Below are 22,980 nucleotides of genomic sequence, written 5' to 3' on the forward strand. Positions count from 1 at the left end.
GATGACATGCACAGAGTCATTGACCAGCAATTGATGGACAAACACCAGAAGGAATGGAGCCAGACTGTATATTCCTTCTCCAGTGGCCACCAAATCAAACATTGTGGCAAGGCTACCACTCTGAATCGCACAGAGCGGCCAGGAGAAGAGCCTATTGGGTCTGAAGGAAGACGCCTCTTTTCATTTCTTAAGAAAACAAAATGTTAAGTGTTAACTGCTCGACCTTTATGAATCGTGACAGAAAGCTGTGTAGGGGAAATCTTTCCGCTGGTAATCAGAGTAGGAAGGCACGCTAGTGGTCCAGAAAGCCTTCCGTGGGTGAGCAAACCCTTAGAATATGCAAATAAAGAATAGTGGCGAGTGCCGCCTGCTTTATTCTTTATTCGCATATGAACCTTCTACATTATTCTGAAGGCTTGAGCACCGCGACACTGTGTGACACGCATGGTTGACAACACCGGTATATCTCTGCCTATGTGGGACATTAGCTGTGCCGCCCATCTTTTCTCTGTGTTTAATACAAACCCTTAGAATATTCCCACAGTCAAGAGGCGAGCAGGGATTTGGCTTACGAGTTACTAGAAAGTGTTTCGCTTGGCGCACTTGCTAAGCACCTTGTATTTATTTCAGATGTATTTTTTATTGTGGACACCTAACACTTTGTTCAGTGGATTCTATCCATGAAGAACACCTTGCACTTTTAGAGCCATCCGTTTCTATTCACTCCACAGCTTCCTTGATAACTGAATCTAGCAGGTATTATTACCATTGTAGACAGGTCCTGAGCTGCTCTCAGTGCAAGGAAGAGACTCCCTACCTCTGGTCTTCCAGACAGAGCACAGCACACTGAAACGGTCCCTACTGTTTCCTACAGCTCACGTACTGAGAGAAGTTCCATGTACATAGAAGCAGAATTTTTATAATAAATATTGCATACAGTTTTGGTTTTATAATATACAGAAAATGTCATATTTTAGTACAAAATTATGCGCTTTTTATTGTAAACTCTCTGGAATAAAATATTTCTATGATTTTCCATGGCCCCCTCTGAATACCTTTATTGAACAGTCACCCTCACCATGTCACAGACCGTAAACCGCTTTACCCACTCCATGCGTATTTCGATAGACATTAAGAGACGTTTCTGTTTTCAAATTCAGGATCCATATTTCACATTTTTATTAGTTTGTTCCTACTTATGAAGAAGATGGTACAAAAATTTGGCAGATATTTTTCCATTATTTATATATTTCCTTTCTTAACATAATGGTTCTTAGATTGTAACAAATGACTTTTAATAGGTCAGGATCCATCCAGCCTTTTATTAAAACCAAAATGATCTTGTGGTTGCCTGTCCCGCACTGGTCAATGGAATAGATGCTTGTTTTTTTTTTAGCGTGGTTTTAAATAGTGACAAAAACTAAACAGCAGGGAAGCAAATTAACAGCAAGGCCTAGTGAATCTTACCCTAAGAGGCAGGACCGAAAACAAGGCGCAAGCCAAGGTTAAGACGCCAACTGTCCTAAATCTTTAAAAAGTTGATCAGTTCATATTCATCGCACGTCATGACAGATTGGCGATCAGAAGGCAAAAGCCAAAGCAATAGGAGGGTGGCATGGCTGGTTAACGCAATATACATTATGTACAGACTCTTGTTAATCAGTCCAAGGGGTAGGCACTGCAACTGTCCTTTCCTAGCAGACGCTCCAGAAGATCAGGGGTGACAAGGGGATGACAAGGATCCACAACACCTTGTTGGCACCGCAGTAAAAAGGTGCCAGCGCCTCTCAATAGAAAACCTTGAGAAAATTCTTAAATTAACAGCACAAAACTGAGAAAATGCCCCAACCCCTGAAAGCTGGGCACTGCCCGTGGTACAGTTACTCTTCGTCCCAGGAACGAATGTTAGGATTGCGTGCGGCCTCTGTGCTGTGCCTGCACCTAGCAGCATCTCTTCTTCCTTTTACTGTTTTTGTTTAATTTCACCACGTCATTCTGTTGCTGTTGTTGCTGCTTTGCCAAGTTTTCTTTCTTTGCTCGGAGGACTAGCTCAGTGATACAATTAAACATCTGGAAAAAAAATAAAAAATAAATGAAGGAAATATGTTAAAAACGCTAATCTAAACACACTAACAGTGAATAATATATGCCACATATCCTAAACAGTTTGGCAATACATTTTTGGCCCTTTTACCATTAGGGAATTAATAAAATGCCAAACCCTAAAGCCTTTGAGAACACCTGCTTGCAAACCCATAGTAAATGCAAACTGACTAATTGTAAGATTGTTTAAGAAAATGCATCTAATATTTAACTCTAAGGTGTTCTGGTTTTCAGGTACCTAAAGTGTTTATCCCATAACATCGTATTCCCAATCTACAGGACAAGTGTCCTAATGGAGTGGAAGCGTGAATGCGTGTTCACCGCTCCATTCAAACTAGCAAATACGGACCCCATTCTTATGATCAGTATGGGACCCAGATGCTGGAACCTCACCAGTCAGACACTTATTCCATATCCTATGGACAGTTTTTGTAATAGGACAGACCCTTTAAAGTCACTGTCCACCTTTAAATACCATTCCCATAGTGGCAGCCAAGATTGGCTAGAATTTTACCATTTAGGGCCCATTCAAACGACCATATCAGTTTTGCAGTCAGTATATACAGCCGCATTTTTCGGTTCCACCCATTCCATCCTATGTTACAAATGCCTATTCTTGTCCGCAAAACGGACAAGAATAGGACATGTTCTATCTTTTTGCGGGACTTCAGAATGCACATATGGATAACAGCACGCGAAGTGCTGTCCGCATCTTTTCTGGCCCCATTGTAATGAATGGGTCCAGATCTGATCCGCAAAAAACGCAGACCAAAAATACAGTTGTGTGAATGGACCCTTACTCTACCGAGTCTGTTTGGAGGGAATCTGGAAGGGGAATTGGGATTTTCTGTCACGTTGCAGCACAAGGGGCTTTTCAGTCCAACTGCCAAACAGTCAAATCTATCAGAATGTAAAGGCCCTGTGTCTGGATGAGATTTCTTTATCCCACAATTCTTGACAAGCTTGCTGACAATCTGCATGGTATAATGATGAAGGCCTACCTATACTAGATGCAATTGTGTGATTCTGTAACGTGTTGAATGCATACAGAGGTATTATCTCATATCTTCACAAGAAATACTGTAAATGTCTGACCCATCTCTAGAACAGAGAAAGTGTTCTTGGAACTCCTATGGAAGTGACTGGAGAGGTGTGCATGCGTGGCCACGGCATCAAGCAGGACAGGGAGTGAGGGGCCACTGTACCGGAGATACGTGTGCAACCTTCATCTATCAGACATTTATGGTACAGTGGATATAAAAAGTCTACACACCCCTGTTCAAATGTCAGGTTTCTGTGATGTAAAAAAATGAGACAAAGATAAATCATTTCAGAACTTTTTCCACCTTTAATGTGACCTATAAACTGTACAACTCATTTGAAAAACAAACTGAAATCTTTTAGGTGGAGGGAAGAAAAAATATAAAAATAAAATTATATGGTTGCATAAGTGTGCACACCCTTAAACTAATACTTTGTTAAAGCAACCTTTTGATTTTATTACAGCACTCAGTCTTTTTGGGTATGAGTCTATCACCATGGCACTTTTGACTTGGCAAGATTTGCCCACTCTTTGCAAAATCACTCCAAATCTGTCAGATTGCGGGGGCATCTCCTGGGCACAGCCCTCTTCAGATCACCCCACAGATTTTCAAATCGGATTCAGGTCTGGGCCATTCCAAAACTTTAATCTTCTTCTGGTAAAACCATTCCTTTGTCGATTTGGATGTATGCTTTGGGTCATTGTCATGCTGAAAGATGAAGTTCCTCTTCATGTTCAGCTTTCTAGCAGAAGCCTGAAGGTTTTGTGCCAATATTGACTGGTATTTGGAACTGTTAATATTTCCCTCTAGCTTAACTAAGGCCCCAAATCCAGCTGAAGAAGAACAGCCCCAAAGCATGATGCTGCCACCACCATGCTTCACTGTGGGTATGGTGTTCTTTTGGTGATGTGCAGTGTATCTTTTGGAATTATGGCCAAAAAGTTCAACCTTGGTTTCATCAGACCATAACCCCTTTTCCCACATGCTTTTGGGAGACTTCAGATGTGTTTTTGCAAAATGTAGCCTGGCTTGGATGTTTTTCTTCGTAAGAAAAGGCTTTCGTCTTGCCACTCTACCCCATAGCCCAGACATATGAAGAATATGGGAGATTGTTGTCACATGTACCACACAGCCAGTACTTGCCAGATATTCCTGCAGCTCCTTTAATGTTGCTGTAGGCCTCTTGGTAGCATCCCAGACCAGTTTTCTTCTCATCTTTTCATTAATTTTGGAGGGACGTCCAGTTCTTAGTAATGTCACTGTTGTGCCATATTTTCTCCACTTGATGATGACTGTCTTCACTGTGTTCCATGGTATATCTAATGCCTTGGAAATTCTTTTGTACCCTTCTCCTGACTGATACCCAATGAGATCCCTCTGATGTTTTGGAAGCTCTCTGTGGACCATGGCTTTTGCTGTGGGATGCGACTAAGAACATTTCAGGAAAGACCAACTAGAGCAGCTGAACTTTATTTGGGGTTAATCAGAGGCACTTCAAATTATGGCAGGTGTATGTCGACTCCTATTTAACATGATTTTAGTCGAATGCACACGGCCGTGGAACATGATCTATAGTGTATTACTGTAGTGCAGCGGCGGCATGAAGCGCACAGCGTCATAGCAACCAATGACGCCGTGTGCTCCTGATGTCAGCAGGATGCCAGGCCGGGATACCACGGACCGCTCACGTCTGTGTTCCACGGCCGTGTGCATTCGGCCTTTGAATGCGATTCCTTAATTCTGAACACCGCTACATCCCCAGTTACATGCACACTTATGCAACCACATTATTTTAGTTGTTTTGTTTTCTTCCCTCCATCTAAAAGATTTCAGTTTGTTTTTCGATTGAGTGGTACAGTTTATAGGTCACATTAAAGGTGGAAAAAGTTCTGAAATGATTTATCTTTGTCTCATTTTTTTACATCACAGAAACCAGACATTTTAACAGGGGTGTGTAGACTTTTTATATCCTGTAGATATGCTGTAAATGTCCAAGGTGAGAATATCCAACACAATCAAAGAAATTAAAGAAATGCACAAAACCATGTACAGAGATCCTCCCAATCTTCACTATAATCCAAATACACAGAAATGACTTATGCATATTGCATTTCATATAATAGAAGCAGTCGTATAATTAAATGTGCAAAAGCTGCAGCATCCAAACAATCAATACTTATCAATCCATATTGTAAGGAGAGGATTCAGAGGTGGAGGGTTCGCGTGTTCGGATGCTTAAAATTTCTGGTGGAAATGGGACATGTACCCAGAAACGTCGCTGAGAGTCCAAGCGTGCTTACCCTCCACCTCTCAATGAATCGTCTCCTCACAATAAGGATTGATAAGTATTGATTGAACACTGCAGCTTTTGCACACTGAATACATGACTGATGCCAAGATATATTTGCTGCTATTGATTATATGAAACACAATACGTATTAAAACTATTTTTTTTGAGTCGTGTGAAGATCAGAATATCGCTTAAAGCTAAAATGAGAGGCCCCAAGGATAAAGAAGCCAGTGTATGACAGGAGATACCGATAGGCTTGTTCTTCCTCCACCTGCCAAATCCAACTGAAAGCATTGATCGACTGGTTAAAACAACCTCCTATTAATAAACCAAAAATGCCAAACATGGTCACTAAGTATATGCTGCTGGTATGTCTGGTGAGGTTACACACCTCCTCAACGTTGAGGTTTTCTTTGGCGCTAGTCTCAAACAGCCGAATGTCCATCTGACCAGCAAACTTATAGGCGTCTTCTGTTTCCACCACTTTCCGCTCAGGGTCATCATTCTTATTACCCACTTTGAAAAGACAAAACAAATTGTAAATCACAGATTTCGATATTAGGAACACTTCTGCTTACATGGTATCAGAGACAAAGAAATTCTCACCTAATATCCGGCACACGTCATCACAGTTCTGGTTTATTTCATGCAACCATCTTTTTACATTTACAAAAGACTCAGCACTGGTAACGTCATAAACGACAATGACACCGTGCGTCCCTCTGTAGTATCTGTAAGAAACCATATCAAGGAAAAATTAAAATCAACCAATCTGAACTCTAGAGGTTTAAAGGGATACTCTCATCTTGTCACTGGGATATGCCATCACTTTATAAGATGGAGATACCTCTTAATGATACAAAGTGCAAACGAGCAGTGTTGCTGTCTGGAAACCACTTTGGAACCAAAGCTCATGGTAATACCAGATTTCTGAACCTGTAGATGTTGATACCCAGACTATGTAAAAAGACTAGTGTGACTGATTGATCATTTATTAAATGATTGCACCTCATATGCAGCACCAAAAACCACCCTGTGCAATCTTTATGGGGATGACCTACCATATTAGGCTACTTTCACACTTGTGGCAGGACGGATCCGACAGGCTGTTCACCATGTCGGATCCGTCCTGCGGCTATTTCGCCGTGCCGCCGCTCCGGCGAAATAGCCACAGGACGGATCCGACATGGTGAACAGCCTGTTGGATCGGTCCTGCCGCAAGTGTGAAAGTAGCCTTACTTATTGTCTTGCCCCATATTACAGATAACTACTGCATATAAATGCTGTTTAACAAGTGCCGATCTGTGTTTGTTACTGGGGAAAATATCTACTTGTGTAAGAGGACCCCAACGGCCATAAAAGCAACAAGAAATTAATCCCTTATGACCACCATTACAGGTTTCTGTAGTGGAGAGCAGGAGTCCAGCTGTCACATGACTGCCAGGCTCCTGTCTAACTTCCCAGACTGGCAGAAGCACCAATCCAGGCCGTTTAACCCCTTAGATGCCACAGCCAGTAGCGACCGCGACATCTAGGCGGTTTAGAAGGAGGGGGCGTCCTGTGTCAGGCACTGGCATCCTGTGAATGAGATCACAGGAGGCCGATACCTTAGCATGGCAGTCTGGGGCCTAATGGTACCTTAGCATGGCTGTCTGGGGCCTAATGTTTGGTATCACCGTAATCATGCTGACCCATTTAATGCGGAAAGTGAATGTCACAAAACTTGCAACGTAAAAACTCAGTGGCAGTATTGCTGTTTTTTTCCCCCATTTACTCCCAAAAAAGTTACAAGTTAACCAGTAAGGCTACTTTCATACTCGTATTTTGTGCGGATCCGTCTCGGTTCAGATAATACTACCGCATGCATCCGTTCAGAACGTATCCGTTTGTATTATCTGTAACATAGCCAAGACTGATCCATCTTGAGCACTATTAAAAGTCAATGGAGGACAGATCCGTTTTCTATTGTGCCAGATTGTGTCAGTGAAAACAGATCCGTCCCCATTGACTTACATTGTGTCTCAGGACGGATCCGTTTGGCTCAGTATCATCAGACTGACACCAAAACGCGGCAAGCTGCGTTTTGGTGTCCGTCTCCAAAGCGGAAAGTAGACTGAACTGATGGATTCTGAGCGGATCCTTTTCCATTCAGAATGCATTAGAATGCAAACTGATCCGTTTTGGACCGCTTGTGAGCCCTGAACGGATCTCACAAACGGAAACCAAAACGTGAGTGTGAAAGTAGATTAAGTTATGTGTGCCCCAAAATGGTGCCATTAAAAACTACAATTTGTCCCCAAAAAAAAAACCTCATACTGCTGCAGTGATTGAAAGATTAAAAAATAAAATTAGACCCCTCGAATTGTAAAAAAGGAAAACATGAAAGAAAAAAAGAGGAAAGGGTTACAGTGCCTTGAAAAGTATTCATACCCCTTGAATATTTCCACATTTTTTTCATGTTACACCCACAAACTTAACATGTATTTTGGGACTGTATGTTATCAACACAAAGTAGCAAGTATGTGTGAAATGAAAAGAAAATGATACATGGTTTCCAAAAATTTTAATAAATAAAAATCTGGCCCATTACAGCGGCAAGTCTTTTGGGGTACATCTCTACCAGCTTGGCACATTTAAAAGGCAGAAATTTTTGCTAAATAGTTCATGCTCAACGGATGGAGAATGTCTGTGAACAGCAATTTTCAAGTATTGCCGCATATTCTCAATGAGATTTATGTCTGGACTTTAACTGGGCCATGAATATGGTTTTATCTAAACCATTTCATTGTAGCTCTGGCTGTATGTTCAGGGTCAATGCCCTGCTAAACCTCCTCCACAGTCTCAAGTCTTCTGCAGCCTCTATCAGGTTATCCTCCAGGATTGTCCCTTAGCACCATCCATCTTCACTGTCCCTGCTGAAGAAAAGCATCCCCACAGCATGATGCTGCAACAACGTTTCATGGCGAGGATGGTGTGTTCAGGGTGATTGCAATGTTAGTTTTCCGCCACACATAGGGCCAGATTTATCATGACTAACAGCTCACTCCACTTTCACATATGGCTAAAGTCAGTTTTAGCCAAGTCAGATTTATGATCGGCCCTTTAAGACTGTAATAAATGTGGTTTGACGGTAGCAGTTTATCCGTCAGTAAGCAGCTTTACAAAAGTCGCACATCTTTACGAAAAAGTCGCATGTTCTATTAAAAAGTCTCATAAGATAAGCATGGTCCTCACTGGAGTGAAATTGCGCAATTTTTTGCGACTTTTTAAATAGTCTCAATAGTAAATCTGTCTAGAGATTAATTTACATAAGAAAACACTCCCACTTTCAGAAAACTGGCGAGCATAGTGCAGAGCAGAAAATTTTTTCGACTTTTTCACTCCATTATTCTGACTTGAGCTAATGATAAATCTGGCCCATAGCGTTTTGTATTTAGGCCAAAAAGTTTAGGTCTCATCTGACCAGAGCACCTTTTCCATGTTTGCTGTGTCCCCTACATGCCTAGTGGCAAACTGCTTACAGGACTTCTTATGGCTTGCTTTAAAAAAAAAAAATAAAAAAAAATATGGCATTCTTTTTGCCACTCTTCCATAAAGGCCAGATTTGTAGAGTATACGACTAATGGTTATCCTGTGGACAGATTCTCCCATCTGAGCTGTGGACCTCTGCAGCTCCTCCAGAGTGACCTCTTGGCAGCTTCTCTAATCAGTGGTCTCCTTGCCTGGGCTGTCATTTTAGGTGGGCAGCCATGTCTTGGTGGGTTTGCAATTGTGCCATCCGTTATCCGAAAATGGAAAAAGTATTTAACAGTGCCCCATGAGATGTTCAGCGCTTGGGATATTTTTTAATAACCCAACCCTGCTTTACACTTCTCTACACCTTTATCCCTGACCTGTCTGGTGTGGTCCTTGGTTTTCACAACTCAGTTTGATCACTATTGTTCACTAACAAACCTTTATGTCCTTCACTGAACACATTTAGTTATAACAGCATACATTACACACAAGTGGACTATTTACTAATTAGGTGACTTCTGAAGGCAATTGGTCACATCAGATTTTATTTCTGGGGTATTAATAAAGAGGGCTGAACACAAATGCACACCACACTTTTCAGATTATTTATTAGAAAACCATGCATCATTTTCTTTTCACTTCACACATATTAGCTACTTTGTGTTGGTCTAAATATATATATATATATATATATATATATATATATATATTATTATTATATTTCGCTCTGGTAGACAGGATTAGCGGACGCAGTATAGAGGCAACAACAAGTTCTTTGGATCGAACAGTTCAGTTTTTTATTCACACTTTAGGCAAGTGACAAAACAAGCAGTCATAATCAAACCAAAAGTTACCTTGCGGTGTTGGTGGCAATTCACACCATGCAGCAATTCTGCCTCAAAGAGTCCTTGCTGATAGCAGCACCAAACTGTTTTCCCGCCAAACAGGTAGCAAGCCTTCCTCCAGACACAAGGCTCCCAGATCCCAATACAGAGACCTGGCTTCTGAGCCCAGCTGCCTATTTAAGGACAGCCAGGTGCTGCCAAAACCTGGACCGGCACTTAAAATCCATTCTGGTATTTGACCTCACCTGGCTGTAAATCAGCCCAGCAGCAAATACTGGGAGGAAAATACAAAATCCCAATAAAGTACATTTAAGTTTGTAGGTGTAACGTTAAAAAATAAATAAAACATTTGGTAAAGTTCATGGGGTACAAATACTTTTTCAAGGCACTGTAAATACATAGACTAGAAATATGGATAAACTCAAACTCCTGAAGGGAAAACTAATGTAGGAAGCTGATCTACGAGAACTAAAAATGGAGAGATTACAATCCAGTGTCTGCTCAGAGTGAACTTACGTTGATGTTATGGTACGGAATCTCTCCTGTCCTGCCGTGTCCCAAATCTGGAGTTTCACTTTCTCACCATTAATTTCAACTGTTCGGATTTTAAAATCAACTCCGATTGTTGTGATGTAGCTGCCTGTAAGAGAGGTAAGAAATGAGTGGATCTAAGGGGTTTCTAAAATACTAAAGTACCTCCTGCATATACTCAGAAGTAACACACTAATCCTCCTTGTGGTTAACACTACTTTTCCAGAGTTGTGGTTCCATAACATCATTGACCAAGAAAACTTTGGAAACACGTTTTCAAGTGTCATACATCCGTTTTCTCTTAATAACATGATGTGCTCTTTTACTTTATGTGGTGGTTTAACGTCCAGTTAACCAACAGAAGGGGGGATGCCATATGTAAGAGTTAGAAAAGCATCCTGACAGCATCTACTTAGTCTCCCCGTAGACCTGACAGGTCATATAAAACATAATGCCAAAATCAAATCTCCTTCTACCGTACTTCCACAACTGACTAACAATAAACTCTACATTACACAGTCGGGAGGGTATTTGTACAATCTCGGCAGATCCAAAGTATAGGAGATATGTAGGGAACATTAAAGAGGTTGTCTGAAGGTACGGCTGAGGCCAGTGAATGGCTGCTGTGGTCACAAGTTGCTGGAAATATTATAAAATTAAAAAAGAAATACATTCACCGTTAGCTCCAGCGCAGTCCCCACCAGTCTGACTTTGTTTTTCCCAGCACTGAGTCACTGAGGCCAATGACTGGGTGCAATGCTCATGAAAATAAACAGACTGGAGACTGGTGGGCACTATTGGAGCATTGATTCTGGAGCAGATTTACAACAGCAGCTACTTTAATGCCTTAAAATCCCAGACAACCTCTTTACAAAAAGCTGCCCCCTCTGACATGTCTGTTTTACAACTGACTTGCACAGAGAAGTTATGAATAAATGTTCAACTGGGTGTTCCCAGTTGGTGGCGTGTCCCTGCACAGTCTGACACGGTCAGCACTGAATGGATAGTGTCAGACTTTGCAGGGACCCCCCAGTTGTACATTTATTCATTAAAGTCTAGTAAGAATAATAGAGGAGTGACATGATAGTCATGAGAATAGATGCTCCAGAATGGTCACTTCCTGGGGAATGCAAGCAGTTGACGTCCTCTTTAAAGAGGACCTTTCACCAGAATTAAACTTCTAAAGTAACTATACAGGCATGTAGAGCGGCGCCCAGGGACCCCCCTGCACTTACTGTTATACCTGGGCGCCGCTCCGTTCTCCCGGTATAGCCTCCGGTATCTTCATAGTTAGGCTCCACCCAGTGGAACCTGCCGGCGTCTCATTCTTCCATGCTGTAGCACTGGCCAATCACAGCGCTCAGCTCATAGCCTGAGAGAGAAAAAAGCCTCTCAGGCTATGAGCTGAGCGCTGTGATTAGCCAGCGCTGCAGCATGGGAGAAGGAGGCGCCCGCAGGTTCCCCTGGGTGGAGCCTAACTGTAAAGATACCGGAGGCAATTACGGGAGAACGGAGCGGCGCCCAGGGATAACAGTAAGTGCAGGGGCGCCGCTCTACATGCCTGTATAGTTACTTTAGAAGTTTAATTCTGGTGAAAGGTCCTCTTTAAGAGCTACATGGAGTATACACCATTTTAATGGAGTTGCTGGTGCCATGGCGGAAAACTTTAAAGGGAGTCTGTCATCAGCATTTCACATTTGTAACCCTTCCCATAGCTTTCTAGCATGCTTACAGTTAATAAAAGCGATACCTTTATGATCAATCCTGGACTTATAAAACCGTCAAAAACATCTTTGTAACATATGCAAATGAGGGTTCGCAAGTGCCCAGGGGTGGCGTTACCCTCGTAGGTGCCCTGCTACCTCAGCCTTTTCTTCGCTTCCCCCCGCCCCTTCCTTCCCTCTGACCGCCTATCTACTAACTTGTTGTTTCGCCGAGATCCCGCGCATGCGCACTGCGATGCCCATTCCTTGTACAGCATCACAGTAATTAATGCGCATGCGCCGGCTGACGGACTGAGTGCGCAGGCGCGGGATCTCGGCGAAACAACAAGTTAGTAGATAGGCTGTTGGAGGGAAGGAAGGGGCGGGGGGGGGGGGGCGGGGGGGGGGGGGGGAGCGAAGAAAAGGCTGAGCTAGCCGGGCCCCTTTGAGGGCAACGCCGCCCCTGGGCACTTGCGAGCCCTCATTTGCATATGTTACAAAGATGTTTTTGACGGTTTTATAAGTCCAGGATTGATCATAAAGGTAACGCTTTTATTAACTGTAAGCATGCTAGAAAGCTATGGGAAGGGTTACAAACGTGAAATACTGATGACAGACTCCCTTTAAGACATATATATATCTCATTTGTGACAAGGAGATCGACAAATGGCACATAAGGAATTTTACTAGGAAGTATGCAAGGAGATGTGACAAGGGCAAAAAAGACAGAGGGAAGGTCGAGTCTCGACTAGTTTCTAAAAAGATTAGTAGTGATGTACAGAGAGGTGAGGTTACAGCGTGGCCTACATAATGATGTTAGACATACCTGAAAAGGTATTATCAGCAAACCTTAGGAGTAAACTACTTTTGCCGACACCTAAAATAAAAAAGAAAACAATTAATATTATTCTGGTCCATAATGAACTCATAAAATATGAAGTGTATAATGTATCACACAACAGCGCACCATGTAGGGTTTGGTTGTAAGTAACATAAAACATGTTGGATAGCTTTGTGATATTCCCTCTAACATTACTAATGGGGTTTCTGTTGACGCCGATGACCGAGACCCACCGTATTACGGATCAGTCAGAGCGATGTAGTAAAGACGGAGGTGTGAAGAAAACCCACCAGGATGCTCAAGTGTACATTCCTCTGCTATACACTTCTCGTGAAGATGGTGATGAGATGGAGCAAGACACTGCAGTGACCACTGGGGGCGGGGTGTTTGCTGCCTGCCTTACGGTGCATTTAGACGCACTACTTATCAGTCACACTATTGGGAACGACTGTTCCTGCAAGCAGTCGTTCCTAAAAAATCTGCCCGTCTGAATGTACCGCCGATCACCCGATGAAAGAGCGAAAAGCTCGTTCATCAGGTGATCCTGTCGCTCGTGCAGGCACCACCGATCAGGTGGTCTAAACAGCCATGATTCTGTATGAGGACGAGGGATAGCATTGCCCTGTGTAAACCCAGCTTTAGATATCTCCAGGCTTCTTATAGAAAACTGCTGGTGTAACAAGACAAATAGGTTGTCACAAGCTGACCTTCTGCTGGCACATTGGGAAGACTACAAATAACCGCGGCAGTCCAGGCTGTTTCCATAGCGAAGACTGCGCTAATATGGAAGACGTACGTTCTGACATGTATGTTAGGCCTGGTTTCCTTATATTACCAATATGAAATCGACTGAAATATAAGCATTTCACACTGAAAACTGAGCATATAAGCAATGACGTACTTTGGATAATACCATTTACCTTAAAGAGGCTGTCTCGCCTCAGCAAGTGGCATTTATCATGTATAGAAAGTTAATACAAGGCATTTACTAATGTATTGTGATTGTCCATGTTGCTTCCTTTTTCCATCGCATTATACACTGCTTCCTTCCATGGTTACGACCACCCTGCAATCCAGCAGTGGTGGCCATCCTTGCACACTAGGAAAATGTGCCAGCCTCTCTGGTGGCTGGGACAGTGGGATCTCACATAGGCTGATGGTAATCCCTATAATGTGCAAGCACGGCTACCGCTGAAGGATTACAGGGTGGTCGTAACCATGGAAACAAGCAGAGTATAATGTGATTGATAAATTAATCCAGCCAGAAAAGGAAGCAATATGGTTAAAGGGGTTCTGTAGCTTTTTCTTACTGATGGTCTATCTTCTGGATCAGCACTATCTGATCGGCACGGGTTGCAATCAGCTGTTTGAGAAGGTAGCAGCTCCGTGGCCTTCTAGCAGTTTCCCGCGACGTCACGACTAGTACCACTGGCCTGGCACGGCTAGGCCCCGTTTACTTCAATGGGGCTTAGCCGCACCCAGGCCAGTGATACTAGTCGTGACGTCACTGGGCTTGTGGTAAACGGAGAGAAGGCAGCGGTGCTGCCTTCAAAAAAAGCTGATCGGCGGGGGTCCCAGGTGTTAGACCACCGTCAGTCAGATGCTGCTGATCCAGAGGACGGATCATCAGTAAAGATACTTTCACACGTGCGTTAAACTTTTCTTTAAAGTTTTTATCCTAATGCACTTAATTGAGAGCAATCCGTTCAATATGCATGAGGAGGTCTTCAGTTCAGTCACTGTACGGTTTTTGGATGGAGAAAATCCTGCAGTATGCTGCGGTATAATTCCGGAACACTTGCATTCTTACCATTGAAACGCAAGGGCTCCAGAAAAACAGATCTGGTTTTGCCGTCTGCGCAGACCTTTAAAAATGTGAAAAAGATAAATACCGGATGAGTTTTTCCGGATGACAACCGGAGAGACGGATCCGGTATTGCAATGTACTTGTGAGACAGATCCGTATCTACAAATGGTAACCATTTGCATACAGGCGACGGAACTGCCTGCCGGAATCCAAAGATGCAAGTGTGAAAGTACCCCAAGAAAAAACTACAGATCCCCTTTAATAACAATACATTAGTAAGTGCCAGGTCATTTCTCTACACAATAAATGGTATTTGCTGAAGTGACACAACCCCATTGACTAAAAAAGGCTATCCAGCCATCAGAAGTCCAAAGACAGACAATAAGGGCTTCTCAGCTAACAGATCCAGAAATCAACTGAGTATTATAAAGGTTGAATCGCCTCCTGGTCTGGTCTCCAGACATGTGCCACCATCTAATACTGTATATGTCAGCCTATGCATTTGGCACATAGTATTCCAGTTCGCACCCTTCCCCACATGTAACTTGCCAGTTCCACCCCCACATTCAGGATACCATTCTAAGCCACATCGAATAGGCACTGCAATCCAACATCGAGAATATATGCTACTCCCACATACAATATGTCAGCCGAAGCCTCCGATACAGACTTCATGCCAGTAAATGGGAGCTATACATACTGGTGCCTCAGTCTTAAAAAAACCTACTGCACAAACTCCATCTTCCTTAACATGACGCATAAATGGAAATTGACCTGCCGTGTGGATTTCCAAGTCTGCAGCATGTCAATTATGTTTGCGGTTTTCGCTGCAGACTTTTCCAATGTTTTAGACACTGGTCCTAATAAGGCCCTGCACTGGCGGTGGAGCAGCCTAAGTTAAGTAGAGGCGCCGCCACTTCTAAATCTACGCCAGCAAGGTTTAGACCATTTTCTACACCTAAAACCGGCCGTCCCCTTTTGCTGCACACTTTTTTTTTTTAAAGCAGGGAAAAAGGAGCTTTGCACCAGACTCTGCGCCAGAAATACGCCTAATATATGTATTTCTGTTAGTAAATAACCCCCTATATGTATGATGGTGTGAAGAGAATCTCAGCCAGGTTGGTTGCAGGGGAAGCTGTAGGACCAGCCCACTGAAATGAGTGTGTTCATCACTCACAGAAGACTATCTTTGTGCAGGGTAGGAACTAATCTCATATTTTTAGGAGCCAGGCAATAAGAAATTGACAAGAACACAACCCTAACATTTTTAGAGAAAGAAAAAAAATGACCCAAGCTGGCACCAACTGGGCAGCAGGGCAGTTCTGAATCAGCAAAGACATCAATGAATATCCCACCGTATATGGAGTCTGTAACTAGACGACAAAGCAGAGAAAGCTTCTATTTCATCGTGAAAGAGTTCAATATCGGAATAAACATAATATCATTAACACAATCATTGCCAAATTAAATATTTAAAGGGATTCTGTCACCTCCCCTAAGCCAAAAAACGATTTTAAAGCAGCCATGAAGCACAGCTTACCTGGATTAGGCTGTGCTCTTTTATCTTGTAATCCGTCCAGCAGTTACTGCAAAAAACGACTTTGATCGATATGTAAATGTGTCCTGAAGGTGCCCAGAGGGGCGTTTTGTTCCCCTTAGAGAGCCCAGTACCGCCCCTCTTACAGTGCCCAGCCCGCCTTCCTTGCACTGTCTAACCGCCCCCAGCCTGCCACAGCCTCTCCTTCCTCTCCTCCCTCACGCCGAACGAACTCTCGCACAGGCGCAGTACCCACTGAGGGCTGCGCCTGTGCGATCATCAGGAGACTGAGGGCGGCAGCTTCATCTTCGTCACTGGGCATGCGCCGAGCCCAGTGACGTCCGATGTTAGCTCTTTCCCTCAGTCAGCCTGGTAGGATGCGCAGAGGATTGCCGATCGGCTGCTGCACCCTGCGCTTTCTCCAGTCTGCCTGCCACAGTGAAGACGGCCAGCGATTTCTTTCCCCACCCTCCCTTCAGGAAAGAAATAAGTATTTGTTTTTGCTCAGTGAAAATGTATAAATTCAGTAAAGCTTTACTTAATATAATAATACCTAATTCGCCCCAACAAATACTTATTTCTTTCCTGAAGGGAGGGTGGGGAAAGAAATCGCTGGCCGTCTTCACTGTGGCAGGCAGACTGGAGAAAGCGCAGGGTGCAGCAGCCGATCGGCAATCCTCTGCGCTTCCTACCAGGCTGACTGAGGGAAAGAGCTAACATCGGACATCACTGGGCTCGGCGCATGCCCAGTGACGAAGATGAAGCTGCCGCCCTCAGTCTCCTGATGATCGCACAGGCGCAGCCCTCAGTGGGTACTGCGCCTGTGCGAGACTTCGTTCGGCGTGAGGGAGGGGGAGGAGAGGCTGTGGCAGGCTGGGGGCGGCGGTTAGAAAGTACAAGGAAGGCGGGCTGGGCACTGTAAGAGGGGCGGTACTGGGCTCTCTAAGAAGAAAAAAACGCCCCTCTGGGCACCTTCAGGACACATTTACATATCGATCAAAGTCGTTTTTTGCAGTAACTGCTGGACGGATTACAAGATAAAAGAGCACAGCCTAATCCAGGTAAGCTGTGCTTCATGGCTGCTTTTAAATCGTTTTTTGGCTGAGGGGAGGTGACAGAATCCCTTTAACGCTGACGAGCCTAAATGCCGATGCAACCATAAAGAATCGCCAATCTGATGACTCAGGGTACTTTCACACTTGCGTTTCTCTTTTCCGGCACTGATTTCCGTCAAAAGGGCTCAATGCCGGAAAAGAACGGATCAGGTATATTCCCATGCATTCCGAGTGGAGAGCATTCCGTTCAGGATGCATCAGGATGTCTTCAGTTCAGTCTATTTGACTGATCAGGCAAAAGATAAAACCGCAGAATGCTACGGTTTTATCTCCGGCCCAAAAAAACTGAAGGCGTGCCTGAATTTTTGCCATAGGAATGCATAAGTGCCGGATTTGGCATTTAAAATACCAGAATGCCGGATCCGTCCTTCTGGTCTGTGCATGCGCAGACCGGAAAAAAAAAAAAAAAAAAAAAGTGAAAAAAATAAATGCCGGATCCGTTTTGCCGGATGACACCGGAAAGACAGAACCGGCATTTGAATGCATTTTTGTGACTGATCCTGATCAGTCTTACAAATGCCATCAGTTGGCATACGTTTTTCCGAATCCGGCAGGCAGTTCTGGCGACGGAACTACTTGCCGGATCACACTGCCACAAGTGTGAAAGTAGCCTTAGCAGGATTTTGTGGCACTTGCATGGACACGCATCATCTTCCATGGTTACCATGGGCTACTTGGTCTAAACCCAGTGTTAGCTTTCACAAGTCAGTTATATCCATCAGTGACTGGGAGCCAAATCCAGCAGGTCAAAAACACAAATCAGGTGTTAATCTTTCCATTCCACCTTATCTATGTGTAGTCTCCACTCCTGGTTTTGGGTCACAATCACTGATCAAACACTGACTGTGAGAAGCGGTCTTACCAGGTGAATGGCCTGCACCAAACACTGAAAGGAGCAAAGCACACTGAACACCCACTAAAGCTCATAAAGAAGCAGCAGTCTGGGAAAGTAATAACTACAAATGGCTAATAAAGTGATGACTTTTATGAGATGCACGAGAAATAAATGGCTCAGATACAATTGGCTTCAAGTCATCTTTTTATGTGCAGAGCTAACTATGAGCCACAGGGAAATTCAATGACCCAGAAGACAGATTCCCTAGAACTGCTGTAGAGTCTCGCCTTGAACCTTGCCCTATTCTCCTGACTCGCTTCCATCAGAATCTGAGCCAGCTTCATCAGTGGAGACCAACTTAATGGGCAGAGATAAGGATACAAAGCAAGAAATAACGAAGGAAAAATTATGAACTGTACTTACTAGACACATTTATAGGGGTTAACCAACCCCTATAATGCCCGGGCCCCTCAGACAGGTTATACTTGCCTTACTTACCTTGCTCCCCGACACACGTCGCTTCTGTTGCCGCCGCCGCCGCCGCTGCATCTCCCCATCGAGCAGATTAAAAGATCCGGCGACTGGGGGGGGGGGGGGGGGGGTTGCAGCCCTGACGGGAACGAGCCTCACCCGCGATACTAGGAAGGCTCACCCCTGGCCGTGCAGGCATTAGATGCAACACGGGTGCCGGAGAGCAAGGCAAGTACAACCTGTGTGAGGGGCCCAGACAGAGGGGACATTATAAGGTTTGGGTAACCCCTTTAAGACTAAGGGGGGGATTTTATCATCTGGTGTTAAATAGTCGCAAACATCATGTTTGTGACTTTTTAAACACTACTGTGCTTTTATTTAGGTGCACGAAGCCTTTCTTGACACTTTCCCAAAAAGGGAACGTGGTGGGGGCCAGAATATTTACCTTCTTTTACACCAGTTTTCTTCTGTGAAACAAGACTGAGCTCTACGCTAGCTCCAAGCGGTTTGGTTTAGGCCTCTTGCGCACACACTTTTTTTTTACCGTTTCCAATCCTGTTTTGCAGATTCCGTTTGCTGTCCGTATGCGGAACAATTCATTTTAATGGTTCCGCAAAAAAAACAAACAAAAAAAACCCCAAAACGAATGTACTCCGTTTCTGTATTTCCGTTCCCCTGAAAGATAGAACTTGTCCTATTATTGCCTACGAATAACGATCCGTGGCTCCATTCAAGTCAATGGGTCTGCAAAAAATACAGAGTGCATACGGAACACATCCGTATGTCATCCTTTTTTGCGGATCCATGCCCTTGTGAATCCTGTTAAAACACATTACCGTACATTACATTAATGATTAAACATTTTATGTTTCTGTTTGTGATACGCAAACAACGGATCGCATAAGGAAACCATACGGATATTTTTTGCGGAACTATGGAAACACAAAATACTGAAAAAGCCATACAGTCGTGTGCAAGAGGCCTTAGGTGCAGGGACCACCGAAGGATGTGCCTCCTCATACATTAGGTGGATCCTCCGGCAGCCCATGGGATAACATAGATCAGCGTAACACACTGGTCTAAGATAAATTCCCCCTAACACATGAAGTGAAAACCTCCTGTGTCTAGGTTGCTAACATAAGTAAAACATGAAAGGCAAGCATGAAGGAGTTAAAAAGATTTTTTTTTTATTGAAAAAAATATCACCCTTCACTGCGGATCCTGGTGATCACCGCTGGACCTGTAGTAATGGAACCTGTTTTTGGTCATGTGTACAAGTAAGTGCGGCAGATCACTGCTAAGGCCAATGAGGAGGTCCTGGGGTCTTGTGACTAGGTGGATTCAGACGGGACAATTCTGCAGCTGATTGTCAGGAAGGATGCGTTCCTTCCCGACAGTCGGCTGTTCGCTCAGTGAAGGAGACCTCTGCTATTACATGGAGTGATCACCTCCACAGTAAGAGAACATGTGGTTGCTATAGCGATCCCAATCATGGTTTCTGGGTAGCTGATCACTGTTTGGACCACACGATCTACTGCCCAGAAGCCATGACCGGTGGTGCCTGCACCAGCGACAGGATCACCCGATGAACGAGCGCTTCACCCGTTCATTGGGTGATCGGCGGCACATTTACATGAGCAGATTGGTGGGAATGGTCGTTCCCAATCTGGATGGTTACTGGCTTGTGTAAATGCAGTTAAAGAACGGGTCCCTGGCGCTTCTGTATCGAGCGAGAACGGATACGATGCACATTTCAAAAGGAAGGTTTTTAGTAAACGTTCTTCTATAGCACACCTACCTGTAACCAACCAGAGCCCAGCTTGTGTTTTTGTACAGCAGTTTAAGAAAAAGCTGAGCTCCAATTGATTGCAATGGACAAGACCGTTACACATAATGGCGGTACTTCCTCAGATGTTCATGCTGAGAATCTGTACCAGCAAAGTGGATGAGATTTTAAGGTCTCAGCAACACGCTCAGTTAGGGTACGGCCACAAGGTCAGTTTCTGCATCTAAGGAAGCCAAAATCAGGAGTGGGTCACAAAAGGAGAGAAAGTATAAAGGACAGACAACTTTTTTTTTTATTCACTCCTGGTTTTGGCTTCCAAAACTGCATCAAGAAACCTGACCGTGTGGCCGTAGCCCAAGACGGCCGAAGTGTAAATTACCTGTATGGCAGATGCGAAATCTGCTGCACGTCAATGAGCTCCATCCCATGTGGACATACACTTGCTATCAGTTTTGTTAAAGGAGGGCCCATCATGTTTGAGGCTGAAAGAACACAAGGCTCAACCACAGCCTCCGAAATTCCACAGTGTACTGCCCATCCCTGGATTGAGGGGCCATTCACACGTCCGCAAAACACGGACACCAGCCATTTTGCAGACTGCACATGGCCGACACTATAATGAAAAAATGCCTTTTCTTGTCTGTGCCTGCGGACAAGAATAGGACATGTTTTTTTTTTTTTTTTGCAGGGCTGCGGAACGGAAGTGCGGACACTGTGTGCTGTCTGCATCTTTTGCGGCCCCAATGAAAATAAATGGGTCCGTGTGAATGGACCCTTAAGCATCATTTGTACACTTTAGGCGGAGTTCACATCACAGTTTATTTTTCCATTCTTCTGAATCTACAAGATTGCCCTCCATGTGTGGATGTGGTTTGAAAACTGCCATCCACGTGTCTTATTGTACTGGTTACGACATTTGTGGTGTGGTCCCATCATGTGAACACAGGCCTAGTGTGGTGCTGCATAAGCAACATTTAGGGGCCCTAGCCACACTAATGTGCACAGGTGTTTTATCTGGCCAGTAAGAGCAGTCGTGCTTTTTTATTTAATTTTTTTAAGAGCACCTGCAATTTTTTGCAGAATCCCACTTACCCACTATTTTACATGCTTTGTGGGGTGCGGCCTAAATACACCTCCAGGCGCCAAAACGTTTTGCCCCCACAGCTAAAGTAAACTTAGACTAGACAGGTTTTTCTTTTGGCGCATGGTCATATTTTTGGCACACTGACAGAATTCTATAGTAAATCTGGTGCAGGATTTACCATACTCCAAAACGTACAAAGGTCCATGCGCCAGAATAGTACATTTCTCTATGGCACTTTCACACTAGCGTTATTCTTTTCCGGTATGGAGTTCCGTCCTAGGGGCTCAATACCGGAAAAGAACTGATCAGGCATATCCCCATGCATTCTGAATGGAGAGTAATCCGTCCAGGATGCATCAGGAAGTCTTCAGTTCAGTCACAGAAAGGCGTTTTGGACTATTCTCTCCGTCCAAAATTCCAGATCAGTTGCCGGAACGCCGGATCCAGCTTTAATTTACATTGAAATGTATTAGTGCCGGATCCAGCTTTAAAAATACCGGAACGCCGGATCTGTCCTTCAGGTCTGCGCATGCGCAGACAGATGAAAATGTGAAAAAAAAAATTTTTGAAACGGATCCGTTCTTGCAATGCATTTGTGGGACAGATCCGTCTACAAATGCTGTCCGTTTGCATGCAGATTGCCTGATCCGGCAGGCAGTTCCGGTGAAAGTAGCCTTAGGCCTCATGCACACAAGCTCTCCGTTTTCTGCGGCTCGGATGCGGACCTGAAAAACGGTCGTGTGCATGAGGCCTTAGAGTATATCTACCCCGGTGTGTCTTACCACTAGCGTTCTCTTCATGGCGTTTTTACCCTATAGAAAAGATGTCACAATGCCTGAAAAAATGCCAGGCGCTCCAGCATGCTGCGTTTTTGAAAAGAAGCCAGAAAGACAAAAAAATCCAACTTATTAACAAAAACGCCAGTAGCAAAAAGGACATTTGTGTGGCCAATGTTTCCCATTTCCACTCGCCTTCCGCTAACATCTGGAGCTGGTGTTTTTACAGTAAAAAAACTGCAGAAAATGCCTGTGTGTGAACCCATCCAAGCCCTGCATGTGCGACCACCCGTTGCTTCCCCCACCGTCCACCAGTTTACAGGGATTTCAGCTGCAGAGATCAGCGAATTCTCATTTAATCCGCAAAATCCTTCCTTTTACTACCCAATACTGACCATCAGACAAAGCGGTAAAGGTTAGGGTGCTACCACAGGTCGCAGCAGTGCGGCAAAGTACCCCAGGCTGAGTTCACGTCAGCGTTCAGCCTTTCCGTTCTCCTGCTCCGTTTAGGACGGATTCGGCACAAAACCGAGCCTACGGACCCCATAGACTATAATGGGGTCAGTTAGGTTTCCGCTCAGAAGATGATTGGAGCGGAGACAAAAGTTGTGCGCGCAGGACTGTTCCCTCCGCTTCAAAAATCTTCCTTCTGAGCGTAAACCTAAAGACCCCATTATAGTCTACTCTATGGGGTCCG

General features: G+C 44.2%; 2 protein-coding genes across 3 annotated transcripts in view; one reads left to right on the forward strand and one right to left on the reverse strand.

Moving 5' to 3' along the window:
- The window catches only part of BICDL1 (BICD family like cargo adaptor 1), a 114,551-nt gene extending 113,028 nt beyond the window's left edge, over positions 1 to 1,523 (forward strand). The window contains exon 11 of one of the 2 annotated variants that reach the window (XR_006387398.1): positions 1 to 90. Coding sequence is in view for 1 of the 2 variants with exons in the window: in XM_044275418.1 (XP_044131353.1) it covers positions 1 to 207 (207 nt within the window). In the remaining variant the exon portion in view is untranslated. The other variant, XM_044275418.1, reaches the window with a different exon arrangement.
- Positions 1,146 to 22,980, reverse strand: part of RAB35 (RAB35, member RAS oncogene family) — a 27,311-nt gene continuing 5,476 nt past the window's right edge. The window contains exons 2-6 of the mRNA XM_044275419.1: positions 12,858 to 12,908; positions 10,314 to 10,437; positions 6,043 to 6,167; positions 5,828 to 5,952; positions 1,146 to 2,070 (exon numbers count right to left, since the gene is read on the reverse strand). Coding sequence (XP_044131354.1) covers positions 1,942 to 2,070; positions 5,828 to 5,952; positions 6,043 to 6,167; positions 10,314 to 10,437; positions 12,858 to 12,908 — 554 coding nt within the window. The 3' untranslated portion in view covers positions 1,146 to 1,941. The remainder of the gene's footprint in view (positions 2,071 to 5,827; positions 5,953 to 6,042; positions 6,168 to 10,313; positions 10,438 to 12,857; positions 12,909 to 22,980) is intronic.

Source organism: Bufo gargarizans, chromosome 1 (assembly GCF_014858855.1).
Source record: "Bufo gargarizans isolate SCDJY-AF-19 chromosome 1, ASM1485885v1, whole genome shotgun sequence".
NCBI lineage: Eukaryota > Metazoa > Chordata > Amphibia > Anura > Bufonidae > Bufo > Bufo gargarizans.